The 24,288-nt window shown below is 33.5% G+C and overlaps 1 protein-coding gene across 4 annotated transcripts in view; it reads left to right on the forward strand.

The window, feature by feature from the left end:
- The window catches only part of Ae2 (anion exchange protein Ae2), a 306,359-nt gene that overhangs the window by 272,755 nt on the left and 9,316 nt on the right, over positions 1–24,288 (forward strand). For 3 of the 4 annotated variants that reach the window (XM_089646039.1, XM_089646042.1, XM_089646041.1), the window contains 12 exons: positions 588–777; positions 6,666–6,686; positions 8,364–8,477; positions 9,393–9,622; positions 12,085–12,232; positions 14,452–14,580; positions 17,948–18,671; positions 18,758–19,169; positions 19,457–19,862; positions 20,549–20,808; positions 21,675–21,889; positions 23,502–23,710. In XM_089646039.1, the coding sequence (XP_089502165.1) occupies positions 588–777; positions 6,666–6,686; positions 8,364–8,477; positions 9,393–9,622; positions 12,085–12,232; positions 14,452–14,580; positions 17,948–18,671; positions 18,758–19,169; positions 19,457–19,862; positions 20,549–20,808; positions 21,675–21,889; positions 23,502–23,710 (3,058 nt within the window). The remainder of the gene's footprint in view (positions 1–587; positions 778–6,665; positions 6,687–8,363; positions 8,478–9,392; positions 9,623–12,084; positions 12,233–14,451; positions 14,581–17,947; positions 18,672–18,757; positions 19,170–19,456; positions 19,863–20,548; positions 20,809–21,674; positions 21,890–23,501; positions 23,711–24,288) is intronic. The other variant, XM_089646040.1, reaches the window with a different exon arrangement.

Consider the following 24,288-nt stretch of genomic DNA (forward strand, 5'->3'; position numbering starts at 1 on the left):
ACCCTACAAAAAGATGACAAACAAATCGTTGTCATGGCCTTTACGTGTTACATAATATTCTTCTTAGAAGCTTGATACCTGAAATAACAAAATGAATTTTAATATTTTCTTCATTTACGTAGGTATTCAAATATTTTAAACATAAAATTCTACTTGTGCTGTACTAGAGTAAACAAGAGCATGCGCTTAATAGTCGATGCGCAGAAACTCATTTTGTTAGGAGCCGTGGTCAACTGGAAAAAATCACCATTCACCACTCTGATTTTTCAAATTATTTTCCTATTATTCAAACCAATAATTTTACATTGTTTTAATAAAGCTCTTTTCATCTTTTTTAGTCGACTGCTTACTTTTAATTTTATTTTATTGGTTTTGTAGTCAAATCAAATTTCGACTACCATTATACAGGAATGTGCCTAGTTTGGTAGCCGAAAACCGTTTTAAAAAACTTGTAAAAAAGAATTGCTTATTTTCCATATTACTCCATGCAAAGCTGCGCAGTACAAGAAGGGTTGACTCTTTGGCGCATTGTTTAGTTTTTCCCAGCTCTTTAACACTATTTAAACATGAGGCGTGCCTCGTTGCAGCCGGCGTTCGTACCAGCAGCACCGCGGCGTGCGGAAATACTCGCTGCAAGAGGAGCCGCAGTGGAAGCGCGAGGGGCGGCGCGTGTCCGTGCAACCCGAGGACGAGGCTCTGAACGAGGCAGACCTCGAGGATCTCGACAGCCACCGGTCCGACGACCCCCGCGGCCTGCGCAGACCCAAGATACAGCGGGTATTTATGTTAAATTATATTGTATTTATGTTAAATTGATGATAATTATATTGTATTTATGTTAAATTATGCATTTCTTGTGAATTATGAATTATTGGAGCAAGGGGGTGAGTTTGTGTATTTGGGAAGTATGTTTACGAGATATGGGAAGGATGATGAAAGACGCCACAATACTGTAAAATAATGTCGATTCCGGGCGTTCCCAACGAGCAATAATGATTATTATTGGTAGCATTAGTTAGGAAATAATAATATTATGTACATGATGTCTAGAAAATCGTGATAGCTGCGGAGGAAAAATGTGATCACAAATCCTTTCATGGTTATTTTTTTTCACATTTTTTTAAAATCTGAATGATGGTATTTCACTAGGGCGATACTGAGAGTACTATATACCACTCTGGAACGTGCCGAAAATATATACAAGGTGCATGGTGATTGTACAAGTAATATTTTTTTCAAAAACGAACGACTATGGTAAATGCAACAGGATACTCTATATCTTTCGGGTTACCAAACCAGTAAGTTCGCGGTTTAACCTTTCCTTACCGGTGCTGTCAACTGAGTGAACATCGTCTTCAATTTATAAAATATCTCTGTAAATATACTAAACACAGAGTTCATTTTTAATTGTATTCCTCCTATTGCATGAAGTAATTACAATATAAAAATATTTACTGGACAGAAAAGTTTCGAAAGAAACAGAGTAGTCCCCCAGGTCAAAATTAATCTTTACTAGAGGTATATTTTTAATTAGCTCGGTTGGAATATATTACTGATTTCACAGATTTTTTTTCAGAGGGATGTTAATGCAAGTTTTAATTCACATAGAAAAATAAAGACCGGTTCTTGAAAAACGATTTACAAATTGTTGTCATAGTTATAAAAATTAATGGTAATTATTAAAACACAACACTTAATGAAGAATTAATGTTTTTTATTAATCAAATATATAAGTAACTTACTTCCCGTGGGCATCCTTGTTCAGAAATACAAAAATTTTACTTACGAATTTGTGGGAATCAATTATAATGTTAGCCTCTGGCAAAATTCCGTTGTAGATGGTGATATCTCATCTTGATGAAAAACCAAAACAAATCTCAGAATTATAAAAATCCAGAGATATAATATTATAATGAATGAATTAAAATGTACTTCCAGAAGCGTAATATAACATGTTCTAAAATTTCCTAACGAAATTGTGATTTGATCCTTAATTAATGAGTAGTCCGTGCTCACGAAATAATTTGTGTAAATATACATAGGTATGACGATTCGGCATATAATCTTTCCTGCACGATATTAATTTATAAAAGGTCGGTACATTAGTGGAATCAGGTGATAGCAACTACGTACTACGTTACAACTCATTAACTTATTGAATCAATATTACTATTTTTGAACTGGCGTAGGTACGTGTTGCACGTATGCCAGAATTCAGAGTTGAACACCTTCAGTTTCGAGATTTTTTTAAATATATGATTTGGAATGTTTAAAGTAGAATGTTATGCTTTCTTGATATAGTACATACTTATCAAAAAATATGACTGTTGATTATCACTGTATAATATTTTCAAACAGTTATAATTATTTTTACGGGATTTAAGTTATTCATTACAAAATACACTGAAAGCGCTTTCTTTTAGATAGTTCCATTGCTTATAAATATAGAATAATAGTGGTACAATATCTACCTTATTTAATTGATTATTTACTCTTATTTTTGCCAATACATATTTGTAATTTTTAACTCACTATAGCTCTATTTAAATAAATCTATTTTAATCTCGATTTTTTTTTCGTGAACGAATGAATGCAAATCTTGGAAGTGGAAATTAACCCACTGCCGACATCCGATCGAATTGAAACTCGGAAGAGATACTCGTTATGATGTATTCTATCGTATTTTGGTGGCACACACGCGCATGCATTATCTGAAAAAGGATGACATTATATTTACAAATTTACAGTAGAAATAAATGTCGGTCCTAGCCAATCGGGATTTGACTCAGGTGTTAGCGCAGTTGATTCCAGTCCCTGGGGATGAAGGTTCAATCTCAGTAAAATACTTTATTATTTGATAGTTTTTCAAAGTTAACATCTTTTAAGAGCCAGTCCTCTAGAAAGAAGTTCCAATTCTCAATCAAACAAAAAAATAAAAACAAATACGTCTATCAATAAAAATGGGTTTACCGTAGTAAATAACTTTGTTTTTTTTAAGGGTTGTTTTTTTGTTTCTAATAATGCCTTACTTAATATTATTATTTATTTGAATTAATATATTTATATTATCTGTGACTGTACATAATATTTGCATACATGCAGGCGTGTGCCTAGTTCTTTTAGAATAAACTAAAGACCCTAATTGTCTAGGCCAATATCTCGATTTCGGGTGATTTTACTCTGGTCATATTTAAAAAAGGTTTACGGAGGTTTTTTATTTTTTTTTTGTTCTAGGGCATTAACTATGTAACAATTTCTAGACATTTTGTTTATAAGAGTTTTATTTCATTTATGTACATTTGTTACATTTTTTTAATACAATTAATTAAAAAAATAATATAGTTTAAAAAATAGTAGCACCCTGTAAGTCACCTTTATTGACAATGTTCCGTGTTATATAACTTCTCCCACCTCTCTTTCCCCCACTCACCCCAAATCATCCCTCCCACTATTCTCACGTAATAAAATCTAATAATTCTGTACTTGCATAATTTTTAAGATTACTGTTGAATGACACGGATGTGTCAAAACCGGTAATAAATAAATAAAAATCAAATAACAAATGTACACGTGACATAAATCTTGTCAAAACAAAATAATAATTTAAACCTATTGACTGAATGATTATATTTAGGTATCGAGATTAGTCAGGTGTTTGGCCTCCGAACTCTGCATTATTCTTTTTTTGAAACGTACAATTATCATAGAATTATTGACAGATGATAGAGTTATGTACACTTGGCGTAATATGGCGATAACCAATGAACATTAACACCTGTTATTTTTTAGTAAATTGCGTAAATACTGACCATGCGCAACGAAACGTAACGTCAATTTGTAGGGTCATTCAATTCAGAATGCGTTAAAACCTTGATTTTTAATGATTAAAAGTTTGGTGTTGGAATGAAGATTTCTTTTTTGGAAAGAATTCGTAAAAAGATTTCCAGAAAAACTACAGTCACTACATACAACTACATTATTGCTCCACGTTTTAACTACTGCTCAACTCTTCTTTTCTTATGTAAAGACAGATAATAAAATAAGTTGCGAACTCTCCAAAATAGAACAATAAGAATAATACCTAGGCGAAATAGATTTTTAATTTCAAAGGAACTAAATTGGCTGACAGTGAAACCGATTCTAACCTTGAACACGATGATATTTATACATAAAATAATAAACAACCAATTACCAAACGACATTACAACCAGAACATTCACAAATATAATATGGTAATGGTATTTTGAGAGGCTAAATGTAGTGGGGGGAGGAAGGAGATGGGGAACAGGAAGGTGGTGAAGTACTTGGATATTCAGATCTGGTCACCAATCACAGCCAAAGCCATTTCAAACGTTTCAATTCTGAATGGTGGTCTTACACCAGGGCGATAATGAGAAAATCTTCCACTTTAGAACGTGCCGCAAATATACTATATATTTTTTTTTTTTGTAATTTGTGGAACAACACAAATTAATCAAATAAAATTTACGTGCGCACGCCGTGATTCGAGCCCGCGACCTCCAGCTTACTGGTCGAGAGCGTTACCCTTCGACCTTTTCAAATACATTTTTAATCTTAATGTTTTCCAGTGCTAAGAATTTTCACAAAAATTACGAAGGTTTTTTCATAATTTTAACCCCATGGAGGACGCCCTGAGGAAAATTACTATCCTCAGCGCCTATCATCTTTTGGATATTGTGTGGTAGGGCTTTTTTAAAGAAAGAAAGGAAAGGAAATTCTGGAAAGGTAAACAGTATGAAGGTTGGTTAGGAATCTAAGGATCAGGTTGTCCAGGAGTGACTTGAATATATCCCTCCCACATCGGCGCAAGGTGATAGGTCGAGAGACCAGTTCGAGAGGTCAAAGAGTATCCCTAAATCAGCCTCTCCAGTTCTGGCGGGCAGGTGCATCCTGAACACACCTTACCCGATGAACCCGGGCACCCCTGCTAAATCACCAAACGTAGTGAACCACTTAGGGCGAACTATGGCAGAGGTGTTGGTTATTCTATAAATGGTTCCCGGGGCGGCGGTACCCAAATACGCTTTCCAAATTGAATAAAGGTACTTGAAGATTATATTCGAATAGTATTGTAAATTTGCATTGATGACATTCGGTGGAAATAATATAGTTCAACGGATTAACTTTGCCTATTGTATACATTTTTTGTACTATCACGACCGCCTAAAGCCTTAGGAGTGCGGTAAATTTAAAGTTATCGTGGCACAAATTCTTTTGAATTTTGTATGTGCCAGACAGCCTTTCCGTGCCATACCATAATTCCAGAAATGTAATCTATAATGGTATTTGAATAATTTTGAACAGTGCCGTTTAGAAGAAAAATCTGCCAACTATAGCTCACGTTATTCTATCTGAAAGAACACTGAATGAAGTAATGAGATCTATGAGGTGTGGTAAAACATATAGATATGTGTTACTTTTTAGCCGGGTGTGCGCTTCGAGAAATTTTAAACATTATTAAATAGTTGATATCAACATTCTGGCGTATTTTTTTTTAATTTGTTAAAAAAAAATTTCAAATCAAATTTAGTTTTACCACAAAATACCCTAATGTGATGTAGATTCAACAGTTTCCCGCGAGTTTCCGGACACCGTGCATACAACTCGTAAATAAAAGTTTTTCTTTCTTCTTCTTTAATGTACAAATAACAGTTTTGCAGAATTTATCACTTTAAGTTATTTTTTTCCCTCTTAAACAAATTACTTTATTGATATCTTCTTGACACCATCATATTAAAAATTTAAAACGAGGTTTTCAAAATTACCCATACATTATTTTAATTCCAGATCAACGAGCGAAAAATACTAAATTGTCCAACAACCTTATTCATATAGAATATAATGAATTTTAAAAAGCATAAGTTAATCACTTTCAAAGTCGATCTTATGTAACATCATATTAACGGTCTCCTTATTATTATGTTGTGGGGTTGTAATTCAAAGTTTGACGAAAATTAGTTATTATTTCTTAATTTCGAAGATAAGCTCAGTATTGTCCTGTTAAATACTACCATTAAAAATTGAAACATAACTTTAAATGGCTTTTGCCGTGTTTGGTAAGTTCTTACCCACCTTCCTCATCCTCATATCTTTCCCTTAAGCACTACCTTCAGCCTCACAACATATCCCAATTGGGGATCCCATAGTCTCACTAGCTCTTGACGGTTGTGGAACAATTGGGACTCTTCTGCGGTATTCACATAAAAAGTAAAAAAATATTCGAGAGCACTGAATCTATTTCTGTCAATATTTTAAATAGGTTCATTTTTACATTTTTTAATGTTCTCATAATCTTTTCATGCACAACAAACTGTTTCCTATTTCTATGGTTATTCTCATTTGATGAACCATTTGCAATACAAATTAAGTGAAAATAAGTATAACAAAAACAAAAATCTATCAGATACGCATGATAAAATTAAAAAGGGGATAGTCGACTTTGAATAATAACCCAAGATTTTTTACCAACCTAGTTTGTATATTATTTAAAAAATAGGCACATTTAACTTGAAAACTTTCATATTAACACCATTGAAAATTTCCTTGTGAGAATATGAAGCTTCAACAGCTTAAATGTAAATAGTAAATAAATTAGTCACGCTGTCATGTTATCATTAATACTTATGTATTGTGCTAACTTTCAGATTACTGGGACTTATTTTGAAGTAAGTACCTAACAATAATTTTAACATAATGGCACTTTTTAGTTGTAGGTAATAAAAAATTGGTTTTTTGAAAACATTATTATTTTTCAGTAAAACATTTTTGAATACAATTCAATTTTTACAATTGGTTAATTTATATCTTAAGATTTATACAACTCTTCCATAAGAAACACTTGATTGTGGATGGAAGGAGAGTATACAGTATACATTGCATAATTTGTGAAGTTATGAATAAATTTCAATTTGAATTAACATTTTTTTAAATTGTAATATAAAGAATATGAGTTCCATTTTCATATATATAAAATAAAAGCATTGTTGGTCTATATATATATATATACCTTATAAGAAAAGAGGAACTATTGTGCCTGATAAGGGAGTCATGATTCTTACTTTTGTTGTATATTTTAATATATTATGTACGAAATAAAATTTATATTTTTTTAATGGACATTTAATGTTAATATTTACATCATAATCATAGTTATGAAATTAAAGATAATACATATTTGTTTATTTAGATAGAAGAAAAAATTATTTTGGAAGAAAAATATAATGTTATATTAAATTGATATTTTATTTATATACACGGTGTCCGGAAACTCGTAGTACAAGCGGGAAACTGGAGAATCTACACCACATGGGGAACCCAAAAAAACATAAAGTTTTTTGATTTGAGCATTTTCAAAAAAAAAAAAAAAAAAACCAAAAAAATATATTTTTCGGCTATTTTAGGGTTAAAGTTTTTTCTGGTGTTTAGGGTTGAATAACAGATGTTTTAACCCTGCAGAGCAGAAATATTTTATGATTACACCGGGTTAAATGAAGGGTGATTTCAAAATAATGCTTCAAATCCGAGTTTCTTCATTTGTTTTACCATCAAATAGTTTTATTTAGTTGGGTACTTTGATCTTCAGTAATAATTTATAAGAATTTGATTAAAAAAAAAAAAAAAAAAATCAACTTCAAACTCGATTTACTCGATAACGAAAGCTCAAACAAAAAAAATATATACTACAAAATCGACTCCAAATGTGATGTAGATTCACCAGTTTCCCGCTTGTACTACGAGTTTCCGGACACCCTGTATATATAAATATATATTGTTTTAATGATTTCACAGACAGATTTCAATATTTGTTTTTTATCATTTTCTTCTGGTAATTTATTAAAGAAACATTTTCCTCGTTAAATCTAATGGTGTTGAGTAAAAGAAGTGTTTAATTTAAATACTTAAATATATATTTCAATATATATTTAAGTCTAGAATGATTTTCAGTTGTGAATGAGTATTTTATAAATCTAAGGACGGGTTGTTTCGGAAAATCTGAACAATTCATCAAATTTCAACGTTCATTTTCAAGTTCCGTGAAAGATTTTTTCAAGTTCTGTTTTTATTTCAGTTTTGTCAAGCAACTAGCCTACAATGATATAAAAACAGAACTTGAATAAGTCTTTCACAGAACCCGAAAATGAACGTTGAAATTTGATGAATTGTTCAAATTCTCCGAAACAACCCGTCCTTATTCTTTAATAATTTGAATAATTACGTATGGCAGAAATCATAATAATGTATTTATTATTTTTAAGAACACCATTTCCTTTATTATATAAACATAATGTTTATGGAAATTTTTTATATTAAAATATAAAACATTTTTTAAACTTCCATTCCAGCCTCTTTCTGGAACAGCATTTGTGCGAATCGGTCGCAAGGGCGGCAACGACAACCTGCAAACTCTATTGACCCCAACCACAATTCGCAAGATGTACGACCATAGTCCTCATGCTGTGAGTATTTTTCTACTACATACAGAATCCTGAAACAAATATGTTAATTTATTATTATTATTCATTCCCAGCTCTTATTATGTTATGTAAGGTAGTAAAAAGCAAACAAAAAATATTGTATTTTACATTATGCAGCTGCTTTCCTTCGTGGAAACACTGAAAGATCACCTTTTATTTGGTATACCCATTGCTGATAATATCCGATAAATTGGTCGCTAACTCGGTAAATATAGCAATTGTCCGGAAATCGATCAAGACTTGATTTTATCTATCTGTTTATCTAAAATAAAGACTTTCACAGCGAATGTGTAATTTCCTAATTCTATGTAAGTATATATCTATCTTAATCCTAGAAATGACAACACATGAAAAGCTGAAACATTCAATAAATGATTTAATTATGCATTTCTTTTGTGGCACTAAGAATTTTTTATTTCATACGTACACCTAATGTGAAAAACAATTTTATTTTTTGGCACTTCAATCATCTGCTAAACTTAGTCACTTCATCTCAAAATACATATTCGTGGTACTTTTTAATGAATATAAATACATGGACGTGAACTATGCAGCCTGGTTTTCAGGCAACGACATGATTTTAAAATTATTATCAAAATGTATTCCACTTCACGCACTCACGCACTGTCGCGGCAGCTAGTCCAGAAACAGTAGGTGAATCGAATAATATATTTTTTTTCTTTTTTCCCTTTGGTTCAAGAGATAAATAATAACTGCATCTTCCATGTCCGTATCGATCCAGCATTGAGTACGAACTGGTGACATTGGCTGCTACAACTGTCTGCAAGATTTAGCTGTTCCTAATTGTGGCTGGCGGCCTAGAACAGCTACAAGCTCCGATCTAGAATCATTTTACTGTCATAGTTTTTTGCTAAACTCCATCACTAAATGTTCCAGGTGTTCGTCCAACTCGATGAGCTTGTTGGAACCGGCGACGATAAAGAATGGAAAGAGACGGCCAGATGGATCAAGTATGAAGAGGACTTGGAGGAGGGATCTGACCGCTGGGGTCGACCCCACGTGGCCTCCCTCTCCTTCCACTCCCTGCTGAACTTGCGCAGATGCCTGCAGTCTGGAGTGGTGCTACTGGACCTCGACGAAAAGGACCTCACGGGAGTAGCTTACCGGTAGGCACTATACAAATGTAAAATTTTCATGGTGAATGTAATTTGGATTTTAAAAATTAACTTGCAGATACATCTAGTATTCGCCATCCGATATTCGGATTTGGAAATTTATTCAACATTCTTAACAAAATATTTAATACAGTTGATTCAGTAACGGTTACATCTTGTAAAAAGGGGGAAATTCCAAATCCTTACAACAGGAGCAGAGATATCTGGTTCAAAATCACTTTCACGGAAAACTAAGTTGATCGACTATTATTTGCTTTAATTCATTCTTTCTTTATAATAAAGCTATATGTTTGATTTTTCTTAATAATTTGTCGTCATATATTTTGTTATTTCTCCTTGTCGCTAGCATCTCTACCTATTGATAGATTAACCATAAACTATGCATCCTGTGAAAAAATTTAAATGTTTTTTAATACTTACGCCCTTCCCAATCCTAATTTTATAAATATAATTATGTAAATACTCAGTAAATGTTCCAATGCATTAAATAATCTAACAATGCTCTGCGGTAAAATATAACAAGTAGGGTAGACCGAGGCTATTCGGATCATTTTTTATGTTTTCTTGAAAAAAAATAAAACTAATGCATTTTCGAAAAAAAAATTTATTTGATATTAAGCATTTGACATTTGTATATGTTTTAATTTTAATGATCATAACATAAAGTAACTTTAAAAAAACATATGACTATTACTGTAGACCTCTCCACTGATCCGAATCACCCCATATATATGTGGTGATTCGGATCAGTGGTGGGGCTACTCGGATCAAACCCGAAAAAATAGTTAAGTATGAAAAAAAAACAAAAACCAAAAATAGGTTTTAGAACCCATAACTTTTATGAAAGTATCATGATACTTATTACACTCTTATTGGCTTACCCACCGCACAAATAAAAACTTTCTTGTCGTAACATTTTTCGTGGCATCATTCTCCGCAAGAAGAACATTGAATCCAATCTTCCTTTGGAGGATGTACAAAAGCTTCATTGCAATAAATGCAAAACCACTTTCTTGAAGCCCCAGCCGGTGAAGAAGCTGTTACGGAAGATTTTTTAACTTTAAGTCTCGGGGTACCTTTTCCTTTGAACTGTAATTTTGGGTGGTTTTTTCTTTGCGTTCGAGGCTTTTATTTTTTCTGCAGTATCTTTACGCAATTTGGAAACGTTTGGAGATGTAATATGAAAAATTGGCTCCTTTGCAACGCGGGAGTTCTTTTTAGCTGGCACATCCTTTTCAGGAGGATGTGCCAACTAAAATTGTCGTGTATGGGATTCCGTAGCTCACAGCAGCACTGCGTAATCCCATTTCACCGGATTTTACTTTCCTAACGGTTTCATCCATTGCAATTTTCGATGATGATTGATTAGTCGTCTTTTTCACATAGTTGCGCACCATCTGCTTCAAATAAAAATATAAAACAATTAACGCATCGAATTTTAAAAGCATTAAAATATGATCCAAATAGCCCCCCTACCGTCGGTCCGTTTAACCTCACATTTATTAATTTGATATTTACTCAAAGTAAAGTACAAAAACATACAAAATGCAATTTATTGCGCTTTAATTCTGTTTACTGTGCATTTGATTGATAAATATATAACATATGAATATGACTGAATAGCTTACCTTTTCAGAAAAAAACACTAAGAACGCAGAGAAGAATATTACATCAGGCATTTATTTGAGACTTAACTTGTACGATCTTCACACATATCGATTTTTAGCAGTCAACCCACGCAATCTGTAATATCGGTAATTTTACTATTATGACATACGGTAGATGGGGACGCTATGTCCAAATTCTTTCATTGTCATTTGGTTACAATAACCGAGATATATCCGTATTGCTTAGCTTGATCCGAATAACTCACCCGATCCGAATAGCCTCGGTCTACCCTAATTGTAATGTTACAATTCGGGGCACCTTTATATAGGTGAATTTTATTGTATTTTATAAATAATCAGCATCTTGGGGGCACCCTTCATGCAGGTGAATTTTATTGTATTTTATAAATAATCAGCATCTTGGGGGGCACCCTTCATGCAGGTGAATTTTAATGTCTTTTATTAATAATGAGCATCTTGGTGCACCATTCACCTATTTTATCTCTCTTTCATTCTCCCGACCAAGGACTTCAACCTAAGTTATTTTAATTTTAATGGTCATCTCTTTGTCAAGTTTCGTGCCTTGTATAGTAATCCACCCATTTGGCTTTCTATCTCATAATCATAAGGATACAAATATCATATTATTAGTGGTTCTTTCTATAGTTAATAATAATCATTTTTACTTACAATAATTTTGGGGACAACATTTTTGGTGAAATTCCATATTTGCTCTCCAAACTGGTACGAACTATGATAGTTAATCTATTGCTGTTTACCAGATTATTAAGTAGCCATGTATTTTTATTTTGTTTGTATGGATCATATATTTTTTCTTACTTCTAGTATCACCGAGCAGATGGTAATTGACGAGCTGATTGCTGAATCTGACAAGGCCACAGTCATGCGATCGCTTTTGATGAGGCATAAACACGTCAATGAGCATGACCGCGGCTGGTTCGTCAAGAAGCACAGCAGCTACACCAGCCTACAGGTACAGTCACCTAATTGTAAGAAGCTGCCATGTAGAAGGTACATAGTGCACATTCACCTAATATTCTCTTCTCAAGAATTCTCAAAAATCACAATATGGATTTATGGAGGAATTCTAGAATGAGACTACATCTCAACCACGGTCATAATTTATTGTAATTGAAGTGCAATAATAATTTTAAAATACTCAACTTGCAACAATTATATTGATCACTTTAGAGATACATCTTTTGGTTACTTACTTAACCACTTTTTCAGAAGGTATGTACAATTAGGCACTATTGTTTTTACTGGTCTGCCTTCACAATAAGTATTTTGCTGATTCACTCCACTAGTTACTTGTCAAATAATAATGACTTAAAGCACTTGCAAGCAAACAGTTGTCCGTTTCAAAAGCACTTGGCTTTCCATGAAAACAACCACTTTGATTTACTCATTTCAGTGTACCCGTATGTAAAAGTTTTTTTTTTAAATTTAGGTAAGTAGGTATGTACCTAACACAATGAAATTTTCTAATATTAATATATATGTCTTCATCTTTTCTTCAACGCAATCGACTGTATCCAGGACCCAGAGGTTCGTTAATTTAAAAATAAATGTTGTTACTTTGATATATTATTATTGTCAATTGAATATTTTGTGGAGGAGCGATAAAGTGAAGCGAAAGGACATTGTAAAGTTGAGAGTTTTTGGCTATTCAAATCACAATTATGCTAAGTGTTGGTTGTTAATCAGTGCAATGCTGAAAGTCACTTAAACACTAAGCCAAGTTTCTTTGACAAAATACCACCAAAAAGATATCATTGTATTATTTTTTTCTGAAAAACAAATCAAATATTGTAACGTTTTGTTATTTTAAAAATTGCACAGAAAATGGTAACACCTTGAACTTGCAATTTATTTAGAAAATTGAATTACATATCTAGGACGGGTTGTTTTGCAGAATTTGAATAATTCATTAAAATTCAAGCTCTGTGAAAGTCCTTTTCAAATTCTGTTCTCATCCAAGTATGTACTGTGAAACAAACTACCCGCGATAAATCTTGAATAGAACTAGGATTTAAACATAGAAATGTTACTGAGTTGTTAAAATTCTGCGAAACAAGCTGTCCCTAATAATTGTCTAATTTTCTCCAAACTAAAATCATATTGTTATGAGAAATTTTTTTTTAAACTTTTAAACAAGTTATATGTAACCAATCAGGTATTTCATTACTATTCAATGATTTATTTAGTGTTTCCATTTAACCACTCGAGCGATTTTTGGCATAAGTGCTTGCCAAACTGTATAAAACCTAAAAATATGGGATAAATTGTGAAATCTAGGTGAATTCATTGGCTGTGATCCACACTAAGCAGTTTTATATGTTTCCAAGTAATATTTTGAGGAATGGTATTAGTGAAACAATATGATAAATGTATATATATATCAATCGCTTGAATGGAAAAACCACTTGTCAAAAAAGATTAACCTTTGGAACACCAGACCCTTTTTGAGCGAAATCAAATACGGAATCATAAATGAACTATAAAGTGTTTCAAGTGCAAGCGATTCTGTTAAAAAAATGTATGCACTTTCTCATAGCGTACAGGTTTAAATCGCATATCAAAAAATTTCAGCTAGGGCGAATTTCCAATGCCAGCAGTGCATGAACGGTTTCTTGAGGGGAAAAATTTCTCGTCACTGGTGCACAAACGGTTTTCAAGGGGTTAAATTAATATTTTTATTGACTTTTCAGTGAGATTTAAATATGTACAAGCATAGGTAATAGAAGTATAAAGTTAGTGTAATTAAGTTTATTATTTTATAAATCAGAAACATAGACAGAAAATTTGAATGTAACCTACAAAACCTTGAATGCAATAATATTTCACACAGAACAGCAGATATTAAGATTCTAAGAGAATCTCAATGTTGTTGCAACGAAAGGTCCCTAAAAAATATGCTTGCCGTGTGGAAGTTATGAACAGCTGGGTAAAATTTATTTAGTTTATTAACTTACTGCATCTGGGAGGAACAAATACTAAAGGGCATAAAACTAAAACACAAAATTACAAATCTCGTTCGACTGTTTGACAAAAATATTGAGCTTTGTAGAACGCCTTAAAGTTGCTTGCCAAGCTCAGAAGCTCTCCAACCGCCCTTAAATATAACAAAACACGTATTAGAATGTAAGTATGTATAGACATGATGTGATAGTATAGATACTGTGTGTATAGTGGATGTGGGAGCATGCCGGCGCCAAGGGCCGGCGCTCCACAGTGGCCGTGGGTCGCTGCTCTGTTTGCTCCACCACCAGCCCTGTCTCCCCACCGCGCGTCTGCCGCCGCCACAGCGAGAACATCATTGTAACTGCACATATTCTCTGCCTGACTCTTGCCTCGTGTTTAGTTTCCGCATCACCCCGGGTTTTATTTATCATAAGACATCTTTGTTTTCAAAGCAATCTGTTCTTGGACATTTTAACATATGAAATTGATGACTTTTCATTTATGACTAATGTGTAAAGTTAAGCTTTATTCCTTCAACATAGTTTTTTTTTCCAAACTTATTATTATTCAGATTATTCTTTGAAATTTTATCATACATTTAGATAACAATGTTTTTTATGCACCACTTCTACAAAATTGACTATTGAAAAGCTTAAGATCAACTCACACACATTACCTATCAGACCGGATTTTCATAATCTAAAAAATTGTACTGCCACCGAAAACAATGTTGGAACTCACGTTAATGAGAAAGAGGTTGACCTGCAATGCTTTCAGCATGCTTCTACCCATTAAGAAATGTTTTCTTTATTTAATATATTTCTTGCTGTCCTCAAAAGAAAACATTACTTGGAGGTGCATTTAGTCTTTTTAAGTGCCATCTTAAATGTTAGAATCTTTTTGAAATACCTCAAGATTTTTCTCATTGGAATGAAGACATATTAATTTTACTCCTGTTTGCCCAAGAACTATTACTTTCAAAACAATAGCTTATGAAATGGAATCATAATATTATAATAATATGGAATTCTTCACAATTTTGTGACAATTAGAGTCATGTTCATTTTTCAGCCATGGTAGTAAACATAGCGGTTTTATTTTGTAGTTTTTTGTACCGGTTTAGCTTACAGACAATATTGCCTATTTATCAGCATGCTGATTGTGTTTTTTTATCTACCATTTGATCCATTATTTATATTAAGATGTGTGGCAGTGAAACATAGAATTGGCAGAGAAAGGATGAAAGTAGACTGAATGCTGTAGAAATGCGATCTCTGATTCGTATTTGTGTTAAAACTTTGTACAGCCGTATTAAAAAAGAGGAGAACCAGATAGAATACAAGGATGATGTAAGCTTAATGGCTAAGATTAAGACAGCGCCACTCAAATGCTTTGGGAGTGTAGAGCGGATGAACGAAGAAAGGAGTGTAAGTGTAATATGTCTCAGAAGTACGTAGAAAAAGTCGGGACACCCGAGGAAGACATGACACGATAAAGTGAATCAAATATTTGAGTCGGGTCATGTCAAAGAGTCAGAATAATAGAAGACTATGTATCAGACAATGTATGAATGTGAATGAAGCAAGGATTGTGTGCTGGGACAAAGTTGTGTCAAAGAAATGGCACGGTGGTTAGTTACAGTGGTGCCTCACACAACGAACTTAATTCGTTCCAGGAGCAAGTTCGTTATGCGAAAAGTTCGTTATGTGAAACGTGTTTTCCCATAACAATACATGTTAAAAAAAATAATTCGTTCTGTAGCATAAAATATGGTAAGATGACATAAAAAAAAGATAAATTTTTTGTTATTATTTTTATTTAGATACATCTAAAAACATAATGAAAAAAACACACATTTTTTAATTTTAAGAAATAATCGAATCTTGCACATCTTCATCCATTTTCCGCCGATGGTGCGCAAAAGAGAAATCACCTTCCTGCTTTTTTTAGAACCCATCATATAAAAAAAATGTTGAGTTTATCTTAAAAGGACGACTGCCGTGATACGTGTGCGATTTAATTTGTAATGAAGAACGATTGCTGCGATACGTGCGTAAGTTAAGCGTACTACGCAGTGACTAACGAGTCTAACGACTGCCTGCGCGGGAGGATGCAATTAATCGGCAGTGATCGTAGAAGATCGGGCGACTTCGTTGTGTGAAGCGAAGTTCGTTGTGTGAAGCGAAGTTCGTTGTATGAATCGTGAAATGAACGAAAAGGAAGTTCGTTGTGTGCAGCATTCGCTGTGCGAGGCGTTCGTTGTGTGAGGCACCACTGTAGTTAGTTACGAAGACTTTCATGTAGAACAATCATTAGTAATAAGCATCATCAATGGTATTTCAATATATGTGACAAAGAAACATTATTTAATTTTTACACCAAATATGACTTCCTGGAAAAATATAATTTCAATTCGTTTACTATTTAAAGATAAATAATATTTAAATTGATTACCTGGACTACAAACTAGACACTAAAGCAGCATTTTTCTGAAGCTGCAATACTGTCAAACGGCAATGTTGTTAATGAGAAAACTTCGCCGCTTTCTGGATTTTTTAAATTAACTGAACTGATTTTCATTTCAACTATCTGGTCTAGCAAATCCTAGCAGAAAAGGCTGCACAAATTGTAAGCCTGTTACAGACCACGTTATAAGCAAGCTATATTTTCGTGGCTTGGCCTATTTAAGCATATCGCATTACTATTGGTAGTGTATGGCGAGTGATTATAAATTATAAGAGGATTAACACACGCAATCATTTCTGCATACATAAACACACACTTCATCATAATCTACACATCTGCTCTGATGATGGATACTGAAACGTTGGCTAAAGAAGGAGGAAACGCACCGCGGCATAATAACCCATTAATTAATCTTGAAAATATAATATATGTTTCCAATTCGCCTAAAATTGACATATTTCAATTTGTAAGGCATAACAAACATTCTATTTTACTTGGAGGATATATTATATCATTATGTAATGAAATCCAACCACAAAATATAAAAGGAGTGGTTTTTTTTTGTTAAAAATTGTTTATTATCTTGTTTTGTCTTTGAGTGCCGTTTGATTTTACCTGATTTAAAGAAATGTTTTTAAACAAAAATTCCATTGCACTTAATCAACACCCTTTTCCATTTCACACACTGCATGTTCAATCTTACAAAGGTTCAATCTTATTGCAAATGAATTGGTAGAATTAATTAATTATTAATCAATGCTTTTATTTCATGTACATTATGTTTGCAAAGCTGAATTGTATTCATTTTCTATTACAATAAAAAGTATTTAAAAAAAATTATTTATGTATAAATCACGCATCGTTATGCTGTAAAGCATGGAACACAATTTTATTTTTGTAAAAATATTATTTATGTGAGAACACACACATTGAATACACACATTCTGGGACCATAATCATTAATTTCGTTATTTGTAAACATGTGGTTCAATCACTACCACCGTTACAATTATGTTCTTGAATGCTGATTTTATATAATTCATATTATAATTAAGTATATATTCAATATATTGGATAAAATTAATATTCTCATTTCCTTAAAATATTTTTTTTCAATACACCTATTTGAGAGAAATTTTGATTTACATAGTCAATTAATATTTCATGCATAAATTTATTTATAAAACACCAATAATTAAACATTTTTCACTTGTCTTTGGTTTTACGTGTAAATTATAATATTACATTATTTTTACAGAATCTCACCGAGCAAGAGAAAAGTAAGACCAAAATGATGCACTCGGAAAATGAAACAAACGGATCACCAGGCTTCCACCGTGTTGAAGATGGTAGCACTAGAATCGACATGAAAGAAGAGACCTACATGAGTACATCGCAAGAAGATCTGAAAAGGGCTCATAATGAGACCATTCTGAAAAGAATTCCAGAGGGAGCTGAAGCCACCACGGTCCTGGTTGGTTCCGTAGGCTTCCTAAGCCATCCGACCATTGCATTTGTGCGGTTGGCACAAGGAATTTACATGCCAACCATCACTGAGGTGACCATTCCAGTACGGTTCATGTTCGTCCTTCTTGGACCTAGTTCTGCAGATTTAGATTACCATGAAGTTGGAAGGTCCATTTCCACTCTCATGTCTAACAACTCCTTCCACCAAATAGCATACAAGGCTGAAGGTCGCAAAGATCTACTCTCTGCTATTAACGAGTTCTTGGATGACTCAATTGTTCTGCCACCTGGCAATTGGGAGAGTCAGGCTCTGCTGCCCATTGAAGAACTGAAGGCGAAATCTGAAATGATTATGAAGAGGAAAAGGGATGCTCTTCTAAAGCAAAAGAAGGCTATTGAAGATCGAAAACCAGTTGAAGAAAAACGAAAGGAAGAGTTTATTGTAGCAGATAAAGACGACCCCAAGAAGCAACTACCATTCGATCCTTTGGCAAGAACGAATCGCTTATTTGGAGGTAAAAATATTAAATGATATTCTTAGTCAAAAGAATTTACCAATTTTCTTATTGAACAATAATTTAATGCAATTTTTATTTTTCAGGTGTTATTAATGACATCAAGCGCCGCTACCCCCTATATATTTCTGACTTTACAAGTGGTTTCAATGGGCAGTGTTTTGCAGCTGCTATTTTCATGTACTTTGCTGCGTTGTGCTCTGCCATCACATTTGGTGGACTGATGGCCGATAAGACTAATAACTTGATGGGAACATCAGAGACATTGCTGTCAACTTCAATCACTGGAATATTGTTTGCTCTGTTGTCGGCACAGCCTATGATGGTTGTCGGCGCGACTGGTCCATTGCTACTCTTTGATCAGAGTTTGATGATGATATGCGGGTCTATGGAAATAGATTTCTTGACCATGAGGCTGTACATCAGTTTTTGGATTGCAATTATCAGTACTGTTGTGGCTATGGTAGAAGGCAGCGTGCTGGCAAAACAATTTACAAGGCATGTGTTTTGATTAAACTTAATTTAAGGGTGCTCAGACGAACCAAGGAGGGTTTTTTTGTCAAAGAGAGTGTTTAGCTCCTAAATAATATTAACAGTGAATTATCCATTAACGTTGTCAGGAAAAGAGGTACACAGTCAAAAAAAAAGTAGTGTCTTGCAAAACTCACATTGAAATTTAGTAATGTTTAAAAACTTAATAGGTGACCTTCTGTTACAAGGTTTCTTGTTTACTATAATTCAGTTTTACCTAAATGCATTTTTAATGCCGAAATATGATTTTTTAGGTTTACCGAAGACATCTTCTCCTCTTTGATCAACGCCATCTTCATAATTGAAGCCCTGACCAAACTCCACGCCGTCTACATTATCCATTCAATCATGAGTGACTACTGCTTGGACAATCTCTCAACTGCAGCACTGTTCTCCGGCATTACACCGCCTTCTGCAGCTGTTGACAATAGCACCAATGGTCTGATGATGATGGACGACCCTGGAAGCGTCGTCAGCAATTTCATCATAAACAGCACCTCCATGGAACCCATTTTGCAGGAAGTACGGGCCAATTTGGAAGATGAAGATATAACCAAGCAGCCCAACACTGCTTTGTTCTGCACAGTGCTAACCTTGGGAACATTCATCATTGCATATTTCCTGCGCATATTCCGCAACAGCAAATTTCTGGGAAGAAGTGTAAGAATGATTTTTTTATTTTTATTGAATATTGTAATGCGCACTTAGCACAACTCACACAAGAAACTTTCGTTATCAGTTGGATCGCAACAGTAGCATGCCACAAAATACATTATAGTATATGGAAGTGCAATGAGGCAATGCTAGAGAGACTTTTTTTTAATTTTGTATTGTTTTTAAAATGTTATCAACTTTCGCCGCAATTAAAGTTGCCCTGTCCATAGTGGAAATAAGTTCAAAATTGGTTTTCGTTATAATTGTGTATTGTATATAATTAATTTCAAAGTCCTCCACAAATGTTCTGCATCAGCCCTGGTCCGTAGCCATTATTTTACAGGCCTTACCACCCAATTTTCAATCCACCTCTTCCTCGATTTTCTTGGTTCAATTTTTTGGATTGGTGGAAGAAACTGGAAAAGAACCTTGTCATGATTTTTGGTGTCCTGCCTCTAATATTCCTTTCACACGGCCTGCCTATCGTAGTCTTTGGAACTTTCTGAATCAAACAGTGGAATCATGCTCAATTAGGATTACAAATTGATGGTTCATTATCCGTCCAAAAGTTTTGAGATATTTTGAGACAAAGAATTTTGTCTTTTATTTCGGTTTCTTTGTTTTCAGTGCAGATAAATACTTTCTTGGTGACAATTTGACAATAACATAATATTATATTATTTATATTCAAGGCACGTCGAGCACTCGGAGATTTTGGAGTTCCAATTGCCATAATCTTCATGGTGTTTTTGGACAGCATGGTACCTCAGGTATACACGGAGAAACTAAAAGTTCCCGAGGGTCTCACCCCCAGTGACCCGACCCAGAGGAATTGGTTCGTATCTTTCATCGGATCTTCAGACAGCCCATTCCCAGTGTGGGGAATGTTTGCTGCCGTCGTACCCGCTCTGATGGCATACATTATAATTTTCATGGAAACACATATTGCTGAGTAAGAACACATTTATATTTCATTTAATTTTTACTTTTGATTAACATACTTTGTTTTGTTGCATATCAATTGATGCAGTTAATGCAAGATTCAAAATTGTTCCTATAAGTTCTAACTTACATACTTCGTAGGACATTGTGACGATTTCCTGCAGATGAGGACATATAAGCAGTACTTGCATGATTGTACGCGAAGTTGCCATCACTCGGTTCATCAAGTGTTTTTTACATCAATATGTAATTTTATCAAAATAGTTTTATCTCCCCGCTAATTTAAAATTTGTCCTGCAAAGGAAATATGAAAGATTTTTTTTCATATGTGGTTTGTTTCCTTTATAATTTTATTTAATAATTAATTCTTAAGTTCCAGCTATGTCAATTTATTGTATTGCTAAATGTCTCAAAGAGTTCAAGACACTTTTAATAGTGAATTGCATGTTTTATGTTAAATTTCTCGTTGTTATGATTTGCCTATTGCATTGCGAAAAAGTTTTCTCAACAAGTTCTGTTAAAAAAATATTTTAAGATTGATTGCTGCACAAAAACAGTTTAATTTAATTTTAAATGTACTTTTGTATAGCAATTTTATATTGAATTTAAATACATAACTTAAATTCAATTTCAATAAAATATCTCATATTTATCTAACGGCGAATAAAATTTATTGGCGAATGTATTTATAAGTTACCTTTTATTATTTATTTTAAATAGCGAGTGTATAGATATTTTTTAAAGCGATGCGAAAAACCTTCAATGCGAAATGTCCTTATTCATTCATTTTAATATTTCAGTATGTAGAAACTCCTTTCTGAACATGTTTAACAATTTATTTCGTTTTTATTGATTTTGAAATCCAATTTTAATCAGGTTGATTGTGGACAAGCCAGAACGCAACCTAAAGAAGGGATCAGGGTTCCACCTGGACATCGTGGTGATATCTTATTTGAATATTGTCTGTGGGCTGATTGGGGCTCCCTTTGTGTGTGTAGCAACAGTGCGCTCGCTCTCACACGTCTCTGCTCTGACTATCATGTCGGTAACACATGCTCCTGGTGACAAACCCCATATAGTGGAAGTCAAAGGTAATACCTAACTACTGATTTATATATAGGATTTTAAGGGAAGTACTTCACTTACTTTAATCAGTGATTCCTGACATTATTTGGAGTACACGAAATTTTATAATCCGATGTTTTTTTTTTTTTTCAAAACCATGCAAAAAAAACATCAATAATGTCCAGATTCTTAAATTTTATTCACATTTTTTACTGCAAGTAAGGTCAGGAATCACTGGTAAATATAAGTGAAGTACCTCCCTTAACACCCTTGATTTTCAGTCATTTGAATATTATAGTAATAAAGAAAAATGTATGGGTTCACTCTCCAATTTCATTGTTCACAATATGTACATAATATTATGTAATTAAATTACACAGCCTTTCAGGGTATCTATTCCCCAGTCTCGATCGCTCGCAATTTCCGCCGAAAGTACATACACTGGTAGAGTTTGTTATTCTTGAGTCTCACCGAAAGTACATACTACACGCCATATGTCAAAATTCATTAGACTTAAACAACGAGTGGGTCGAAGCAGTAGAGATCGGCAGAACTGTCAAAATCTCATTGCATCCTGGTGAATAGCCTTATAAAAATAAAAAAAAAGATCGTTTCACGCGCACTTTTCGAAGTTGGTATCGGATTCGTTTAGTTCTGCAAAGTTGTTTTAACCATTTTTCTGGCATTTCGATATGTATCCACCACCGCCATTCATTTCAGAAAAAGTGCGGTAGCAAAAAAAAACATTGACAGAACGACGCGGCAACGGTTTGTTTTTGACATTTCAAATTAACTCCATAGAAACCTCAAACACATCAGAAACATAGACAATATTCACAGGGTTGCCAACACAGTCATCTCTTCAACCGTGCGACACTCAAGAATGTATAAATATAGAACTTTTGACAAAAGTCGTAGAGATTTTCGTTCGTAGATGGCGCATAGCGAGTAATTTATGGTAGAGACTCTGGAATAGATACCCAGATATGCAAGGGCGGAAATGTCAGGCCCTCACCAAGTTCAAAATGCGTAGTCATTGCTTGCTTTATTGGTGTTGCCTGGACTACCACTTTTTCTGTTGGATTGTATTGCCATAAAAATATCCAAATGACACAATACCTAATAATTAATTTTCTTTTAAAAATAACTTGTACAAATATTGTAGAAGTTCAAAAAATATAATCTCTGTTCACATTTATCATGGTTCCCACTATGAGATGTCAAATCGAAATAAACAATATTATGAGACTTACTACCTGCCTAAAGAAAGATTGAAAAATAATCATTGTCATTGGGATGGTGACGTTCTTGGAACAAATTGAATAATTCCTTACTTGAAATAGAATTATATTATTTAAAAAAATAATTAAGTGGGTATGTATCTAAGTACCTACCTACTCACAAATTTTCTTTTAGTTGTGATTAATTGAAGAGAAAATAAATTAGAAGCATGCATTTTACTGCTGTCACAGAGTTCACAGTTATTCACTAGTTATGCATCGTAACACATGATCGATTTATCTTGGAAATAGGTATTATTATCAATACGCCATTAATTTTTGTAGGAATGCATATTAATTAATTTTATTAATCTGATGACCTGTTTAGAATCATAATAAAAATGTTCTTCTATTTCAGAGCAACGTCTCAGTGCGCTGATTGTAGCGATCCTGGTGGGTGCATCCGTGTCTATGGCATTCCTCTTAAGCTTGGTTCCAATGGCTGTACTTTTTGGAATCTTCTTGTATATGGGAATATCTTCAATGACTGGAATACAAATGTTTGAGCGCGCAGTTCTCTTATTCGTGCCAGTGAAGCACCACCCACCAGTAGCTTATGTCAAAAGAGTAAGTAGATTTAAACCTATTCCATAGTACTTAACTATTTGTATTTCTCTATGTACATCCAAACACTAATACCGAGAAACTTTGGAGGGTTATTATTCATGACACTCTACTGACGGGTTGTTTAACAAAATTTGAATAATGACTTAAAGTTCATTTTCAATTTCTGTGATAGTTTTTTCAAGTTCTTTTATATTTTCAGTTGGGAGAAATGACTAGCCAATAATGATATAATAACAGAACTTTTACGGAACTCGAAACTTAACATTAAAATTTGATGAATTGTTCAAATTCTGTGAAACAATGACATAAATCCCAATGAAGTTTTTTAAATAAAGCAATTCTTACCATCAAAAAATTTTGTGTAAACATACCTTTATTTTTGCTAATCATAATACACATGTTCATCTGGAAGGCAGTAAGGTAGTAACGTAATCTAGTAACGGCGGTGATGCGAGGAGCAATAATAATTATTATAAAGGTGTGTTTGGTCAAACGTTTTATAAATTGCACAAAATAAGAAATTTAATTTTGGCTCTAATGAAAAAGATGTCAACCTATTTTTAATGATTTTTTCATAA

The sequence above is a fragment of the Hesperophylax consimilis genome, chromosome 23, assembly GCF_061612785.1.
Source record: "Hesperophylax consimilis isolate HC1 chromosome 23, BYU_Hcon_1.0, whole genome shotgun sequence".
NCBI classification, from domain to species: Eukaryota; Metazoa; Arthropoda; class Insecta; order Trichoptera; family Limnephilidae; genus Hesperophylax; species Hesperophylax consimilis.